Source organism: Gossypium arboreum, chromosome 8 (assembly GCF_025698485.1).
Source record: "Gossypium arboreum isolate Shixiya-1 chromosome 8, ASM2569848v2, whole genome shotgun sequence".
NCBI lineage: Eukaryota > Viridiplantae > Streptophyta > Magnoliopsida > Malvales > Malvaceae > Gossypium > Gossypium arboreum.
The window spans coordinates 139,230,336-139,238,844 of record NC_069077.1 but is presented as its reverse complement, the minus strand read 5'-3'; the positions used below and the strand labels follow the sequence as shown (position 1 = coordinate 139,238,844).

The 8,509-nt window shown below is 34.4% G+C and overlaps 1 protein-coding gene across 1 annotated transcript; it reads left to right on the top strand.

The window, feature by feature from the left end:
- The first annotated feature begins 6,098 nt into the window (after window positions 1-6,098).
- LOC128296674 (uncharacterized) lies at window positions 6,099-7,861 on the top strand. The gene is made up of 4 exons (XM_053032126.1): window positions 6,099-6,276; window positions 6,364-6,600; window positions 6,754-7,230; window positions 7,740-7,861. The coding sequence occupies exons 1-4, from the start codon at window positions 6,099-6,101 to the stop codon at window positions 7,859-7,861; spliced, it is 1,014 nt and encodes a 337-aa protein (XP_052888086.1).
- The last annotated feature ends 648 nt before the right edge of the window (window positions 7,862-8,509 follow it).

Genomic DNA, 8,509 nt, shown 5'->3' with positions numbered 1-8,509 from the left:
TTTATCATCTATTCCAGAACCGTTTTTACTTGCTAAACCATTCTTATCTCTGACCACTTTATTAATTATTCCACTTTTTGAACTCTTTTGTTTCACACTTGTGAACTTATTCAATATAAATTTCATAAACTTTATTATATAATTCCATAATGATAGGGGGTGAAGATTGTAAAGCCTCGACTTTAGCTCTTATATATATACACACATCTAACATATCATTTATCAATCAACATAACATCATATAAATACCAAACAACATAGGCGCGCTCATCACAAGATAAACTTTTATTTCATTTCATGCATCATCACATCCATAACATGAACTCTTTTCATACCTTTCCAAGTTTCAACTCATCATAAACACATTCTTACTCAGACACATTAGTGTCACTTTCAACACTTTCTGAAATAACTCGCTTAAAAAGTATTTCTGTCTATAAGTAAAATAAAAATTTGATCGGATTATACACATCACTCTATCACAGATTTATATGGCATGTATCTCTAAACACTTTACACTATTTTCTTTTGATCATGAATTTCATTATTTCTATAATTCTATAGTTTCTTTTTGCACATATTTACCTAGTTTATCATTTATATCCATTTTCTATCCTTTCATTTCACATTTTATTTTCAATTCAATTTTCACATTTGCCTCTCAGAGCTTTTACCAACAGGAATAGAAGATAATATCATATGAATCTTATTATCAAGTATTTTATCACATATATTAGCTTGGAAAACCAAAGAAATTAAGATAGAGTAGTACCGCTTGTGAATCAATCAGACTTGCGAAATTTCTGTCTATTAGCATATTTATCTAACCTTTTAATATATTTATTATAGCATCCAAACATTAACAATTGCATATGCCTCTGAAAATATCAGTACATATAAGATACCCACATAATATCCCAAAAATTTACTATAATATACCCAATTATAACTGCTATATTCAAATATTTTTGCAATTTATTCACCAATCTATTGACTAGTATAGTCATCAATAATTTCACATCATTCAGTTCACTCAAGAAATTAATTTGGAAGGAATTTTCAGTTAACCATTCTGTAAATACCATATTTGAACAAATCTATTTTCCTATAAATAACTTCTTTATTTAACAGTGGTACTGTATATCCCAGCTAGTTTTCAGAAAAAATTTGATGTCTCTATTCAGAACCCATCTTTACCTATTAACGCATTCTCAGTTCCGACTGTATTATCAATTGTTCAACAATTGAACTTTTTCACTTTCCGCTTCTGAATTTAATTAATATAAATCTCATGAATTTCATTGCATATAACTGTATTAGTAAAGGGGTATAGATCGTAAAGCCTCATAATTTAATTTTCATGTATTTACTCATATAACATTTATTATTCTCAAGTATTATAAAAACATTTATCCGTACTTTTACGAGTACTGCTTCATCATAACTAACATTTTTACTCAGGGATAATCCTTTATCTTGTAACGAAAATTGTTTAATTTTTTATTTAACAGAGGCCCAGTAGACTAGATAGAACACTTCGGATATACAGGACTTATACAGAGGTGCATTATTATGCACTAATGAACAGAGAGCACTGAAGTGCTATACAGAGAGCACTGACGTGCTAAATATCAGAGAGCACTGGCGTGCTAGTAATCAAAGAGCACTGGTGTGCTAAATATCAAAGAGCACAAATGTGCTAATCAGAGAGCACTGGCGTGCTAAATATCAGAGAGCATGCTGAAGTCCCTTAACATCCTAGTAGTTCTAATCTTGTCTACTTGGGCAAATTATTTCATACATGCATATCAATTTTACACCTTTCGTATAATATTTTTACATGCTTTACAATTTAATCCTTGTACCAATAATTTATATGCTTATATCTTCAGTATCTTCAATACATGTAATATATTTCAAAATTCACTATTCATTCATAATTCTCTAATAATCCTTATCATGTACTTCATATATCACATTTATATATTTTGTAATTTAGTCATCAGCACAATATTTCATATAGTAATATAATTTACTTTTAATAATACATATAACATAATACTCATCATCGACATGTATTATAAAACTTTTATTCATGCCCCTTTTTTTTTTTTTACCGATTCATCATAATCGACTTTCTACTTGTGTACTTGAGTATCGTTTTTAGCATTATCAGAATTAACTTGGTTATAAAACATCTCTTTCTATAAGTAAAACAAATTTCATTAGAGTCGAAAGATATCACACTATCACATATTTTAATGACATGTGTTTTTAGACTTCACATATACTACGTTTGATCCGAGAACCGACTAAACCGTAGCTCTGATACCATTAAATGTAATACCCCATACCCATACCTGAGACCGGGATAGGATACGAGGCATTACCGAGATTTTCAGAATAATTTCAATTAATTTATATTATTTAGTATTCATTTTCATGTTTCATGTAACATTCTTTTCATATATTCAATTCAAAATATCATATAAAATACGATACAATACTTAAATTTTCATATTTACATGCTCATGCAGGATATACGAACCTACCTGACTAAGTTGCAGAAATACCAAGATTTAGGGGCATATTGGTAATTTACCATATTCCCAAATTTCACCCAATCTTAAATTGATAATTTCATTCAATTTATTAATTTAGATAATAAAACAATTCATTCCCTTCAATTTAGTCTTTTTCGATATTTTTACAAAATTACCCATAAAGTTTTACTTTTATTCAATTTAGTCCTTGAGCCAAAAACATACAAATTAGCCATGCTAGCTGAATATTCATACATATTTTTCCTCCTCCTCCTCTCCATTCCACATCCTTAGTATAAACAACACACTTGTAGGTAACATTATCCATAATTTTCACTATCTACTTATGTAAATATTCAAGCTGTCCATTTGTGTCATAGTCACTAAATTATTTTTATCTTGAGCTAAAGAACTCCAAATTAATATCCTCTAATTTTCCCTGAAACTAGACTCATATACCTTTTTACCATAAAAATTTCATAATTTTTGGTTGGGCCAATTAATACAGTTTATTCATTAAAGTCTCCCCTGTTCTGCTGTCTGATAGTTCCGACCCTTCTTCACTAAAAATTAATTATCTTATTGTACAGGATTCAAATGATGTCCTTGTTTGTTTATCTTGAAAATAGACTCATTCAGGATTCTAAATATATAAATTTAAGGCCCTAATTATTTTCATCCAATTTTTTATGATTTTCCAAAGTCAGAACAAGGGAACTCAAAATCATTTTGACCTTGTCTCACAAAAGTTATTGTATCTCATGATTTACAATTCAATTGCTTACATAATTTCTTTTACAAGAAACTAGACTCAATAAGCTTTAATTTCATATTTTATTCATCCTCTAATTCGATTTCTATAATTTTTAGTGATTTTTCAAAGTTAGACTACTGCTGCTGTCTAAAACAGTTTTAGTGCAAAATGTTGATTTCCATTTTGCCCCAAATTTCACAATTCATACAATTCAGTCCTTACTCAATTAACCCTTCAATTAAGATAATTTTCTCAATTAACACTTTTTCTAGACATTATAAGTTATTTCATAACTATTGAAATTCAGAATTTCCATATGAAACTCTAACTTCAAACTCTTTTACAATTAGGTCCCAAACATTCACTTTCTATTCAATTCTTTCAATAAAATCAGCATATAAATAATTTAAAGCTCTAATTCCATGCAAAATCATCATATACTTCCAGCACATATTCATAGAAACTTTCAATTTCTTTCATAGAATCAAAAACTAATGAATTCAACAAGTGGACCTAGTTGTAAAAGTCACAAAAACATAAAAATTTCAAGGAGAAAGCAAGAATTAAACTTACATGAAGCTAGAGTATGAAAACCAGCTTGAACCCTCCTCCATGGATATTTTTCAGCTGATGAATATGAAGAGAAATGAAGAGAATTCTAGATATTCCAATTTAGTCCCATTTTTATTTAGCCAATTTTGGCAATTTTTCAATTTTGCCCTTATGTCATCCATTTCCTGATTTTTCTCAGCTATTGCCACCCAAAATAGCTCCTTTAGGACTATTTTCACTTTAGGTCCTTCCTCATTTGATAATTGAGCTATTTAATCCTTCTAGCAACTTTTACACTCTTTTCAATTTAGTCCTTTTTATTTAATTAACCACCCAAACATCAAAATTTTTTGACTAAATTTTAATACTACCTCACCAACACTCCATAAATATTTCTAAAAATATTTATGGCTCGATTTATGAAGTCGAGGTCTCGATACCTCATTCTCGACCCAATTTACCTAATTAATTCTTTTAAATCACCAAATTCACTAATTCAAAAATGCTTTTATATTCGCATTTGACTCATAGGTATTAATTTATTAAATTTTTAACTCACCCTTCAGATTTGGTGATCTCAAATCTCTATTCCCGATACCACTGAAAATTAGGCTGTTACATAAATTCTGTTTTTATTTTATTTTCGCTTCCAAAATCAATTCTTAAATTCTGTTTTTTATTTTTTTTTCCAGGAACGCAAGTTTTCTTGGGCACGATTCTGTCCAAGATTTCGAGAGACAAGCATTCGTATAATCCGGTCCCTGAGGATTCGACCCTACTTCCCCTTTACTATTTCTTTTTCATTATTTTACAGGGAATAGGATATTTTTGGTGCTCTCAACGACTGCATCAAATTTTGGCGCCGCTGCCGGGGATCGGCAACATACTAATCTTGTTTTTCTTTGTTTTCTATGACCAGATCTTCTCCAGGTACTCTTGCGTTCGACTCAGAAATCGAAAAGATTGCGAAAGCTAATCGAAAGGAAACAAAACTAAGGAAAAACATCGATGGTGGTTGGAACTCAAAGCAATCCACCGCCGAAATTAGAATCGATTTACGAGTAGAATCTAGGGTTAACGAAAACCCTACTCAAACGTTAGAAAGTAAAGAAGAAGATGTTGATTCCCCTGAAGAAGTGTTGAACACTAGGGTTGACGAAACCCTAATTTAACACCTTAACTTATGGCTCAGACAATTCGGCAACTGGCCGAAGCGCCGACAGAACAACCACCACTATGCATCGCGTATCCTACTATGGATACTAATTTTGAATTAAAGTCAGGCTTGATTCAGCTACTGCCAATTTTCCGTGGGTTACAAAATGAAAACCCCCACAAGCATTTAAAAAAATTCCATATGGTTTGTTTGAGTATGAAACCTCAGGGGGTAACTGAGGATCAAATTAAATTGCGCGCTTTCCCTTTTTGCCTAGCAGATTCAGCCAGGGAATGGTTATTTTATTTACCTCCTAGATCCATTACAACTTGGGCTGATCTATCTCGTTTATTCCTTAACAGGTTTTTCCCTGCATCACGAGCAGCTGAGTTAAGAAAAGAAATCATGGGCATAAGGCAAAAAGACGCAGAGACTCTATACGACTATTGGGAGCGATTTAAGAAGTTGTTGTGCAAATTGCCCACAACACGGTATAACGGAACAGTCTTTGCTCCAGTACTTTTATGAAGGCTTGAAACCCATGGAGATGAATATGGTAGATGCCGCGAGTGGAGGAGCGTTAGTCAACATGACTCCACAACAAGCAAGAAACTTAATCTCCACAATGGTTGTGAATTCCCAGCAATTTCGAGCCAATCCTGAACCCCCTAGAAGGGTTCACCAGCTAAGTAATTCTACCATTGAAGATAGACTTGATAGACTTACTAATATTGTGAATTCCCTTGTTACAAAAAAATCGAAACCAGCCGAGAATGGAATATGTGCTACACCTGAACATACGACTGATGCGTGCCCTAGTCTGTGTGACGATTCTATAGCCCATTTAGATGCTATGGGAAATTTTCCTTGGCCACCACAAAGACGATACAACCCTTACGCCAATACCTACAACCCAGGATGGAGGGACCACCCTAATTTTAGTTATGGGGCTAATCCACGATATAACCAGCCATATTAAAATCGAGCCCCACAACAGTCGCAAGATTCAGGTAATTCTTTAGAAACTTTGGTCAATAAATTAGCAACTAATGTCCTTGATTTTCAACAGCAAACTCTCAATTTCCAAAGAGAAATGAAGGGTTTTCAGCAGAAAACTGAAGCATCCATAAGGGAGTTGACCACATCAATTGAGAAATTAAACTCTCAAGGGAAACTGCCATCACAAACAGAACCAAACCCGAGACAGAATGAGAATGCAGTAACGTTACGAAGCGGAAAGATCCTGGAACCAGTTCTTGGCAAGAATCTTGGTCAAGAAATCGCCCAGGAAACTCCAGGAAACGACGAACTGATCTGAGCGAAACCCCCACTGCCGGAAATCTAACCTCCATTCCCAGGACGATTAAATCAGTGTAAAAAAAGTAAGGAAGACAAGGAGATCCTCGAAACATTCAGGAATGTTGAGATCAACTTACCACTGTTAGATGCCATTAGACAGATTCCGCGGTATGCCAAGTTCTTCAAAGAACTTTGCACCAACAAACTAAAACTAACAGGTAATGAAAAGGTAAGTGTTGGTGAGAATGTTTCTGCAGTTCTACAGCGAAAAATGCCGGTTAAATGCAAAGATAGGGGTATGTTCGCTATTCCATACAAAATTGGCCATTTGGGAATTAAGAAGGCTATGTGTGATCTAGGGGCCTCAATAAATGTAATGCCTTATTCTATTTATGAATCACTTAACGCGGGTTTTTTGACAAAGACAGGTGTTATTATTCAATTGGCAGACAGGTCTATTGTGCATCCCGAAGGAGTCCTCGAGGACGTCTTGGTAAAAGTTAATGAACTTATTTTCCCTGCAGATTTCTACGTAATTAAGATGGAGGAGGACAACACTGCTAGATCTTCAGACCTCCTGTTGGGCCGACCCTTCCTTAGTACTGCTAGCACCAAGATCGATGTCCGAAGTGGCACTCTTACGATGGAATTTGATGGGGAGATCGTGAAATTCAATGTTTACGATGCCATTACCCATCCAAGCGAAATCTTGAGCGTAAACCGAGTCGACCTGATTGACTCATTAGTGAACGAGACTTTTGAGTCAACTTATGAAGACGAATCTGAATATAGATATGATGATTATGAATTTGTTAAGACATTATTATCACCATCAGAAACTAAGCTTCTACCTTCTGTTGTGCAGGTTCCAGATTTGGAATTGAAACCACTTCTCGCGCATCTCAAGTATGCATTTTTAGGAAAAGGTAATACCTTACCCATTATAATTTCAAATAAACTCTCTAAACCCTAGGAGGAAAGTTTGATCCAGGTACTAAAGAGTCATAAGGAGGCGATTGGCTGGACCATTGCTGACTTGAAGGGGATAAGCCCCTTGACATGCACCCATAAGATTTACTTGGAGGAGAACACAAAACTAAGGAGAGGGCACAAAGACGCTTAAACCCGAATATGATGGAGGTGGTGAAAAAAGAAATAATTAAGCTGCTGGATGCTGACATCATTTTCCCTATTTCTGACAGCAGATGGGTAAGTCCGGTACAAGTCGTGCCCAAAAAAATGGACGAGACAGTAAAGAAAAATGCTGAGGGCGACTTAGTACCGGTCCGAGTGCAGAACGGGTGGCGTGTCTGCATCGATTACAGGAAGTTGAACGCTTATACTAGAAAAGATCATTTCCCTCTTCCTTTTATAGATCAAATGCTTGAACGTTTAGCTGGTAAAACTCACTTTTGTTGTCTTGATGGATATTCAGGTTTCTTCCAGATCCCTATTGCGCCAGAAGACCAGGAAAAGACCACTTTTACATACCCGTTCGGCACGTTTGCATACAGGAGGATGCCATTTGGACTTTGCAACGCACCAGCTACCTTCTAGAGATGCATGATGAGTATATTTTCTGAATATGTAGAAAAAATTATTGAAGTTTTATGGATGATTTTACCGTATGGAAACTGTTTCTTGAATGCCTTGAAAACCTTACGATAATTTTGAACAGTGCATGGAATTTAATCTTGTCTTGAACTATGAAAAGTGTCATTTTATGGTAGACAAAGGTTTGATTCTAGGTCATATAGTCTCATCTAAGGGAATTGAGGTTGATAAAGCCAAAATTGACATTATAAATTCTTTGCCATATCCCTCTACTGTTAGAGAGATACGTTTTTTTCTTGGCCATGCAGGATTTTACAGGCGTTTTATAAAAAACTTGTCAAAAATAGCTGAACCATTATGCAAGTTGTTGCAGAAAGACAAAAAAATTGAGTTTGACTCAAAATGCAAGGAGGCTTTTGATACACTTAAGCAAAAGTTGGTAACCGCCCCTATAGTACAAGCACCAGACTGGAACTATCCCTTTGAAATTATGTGCGATGCAAACGAACGTAGCGTGGGAGTCGTATTGGGACAAAAGATAGCGAAAGAGCCTCATGTCATCTGTTACGCCTCAAAGACCCTAAATACTGCACAAAGCAACTACACAACCACATAAAAAGAACTTTTAGCTATTGTGTTTGCTTTAGAAAA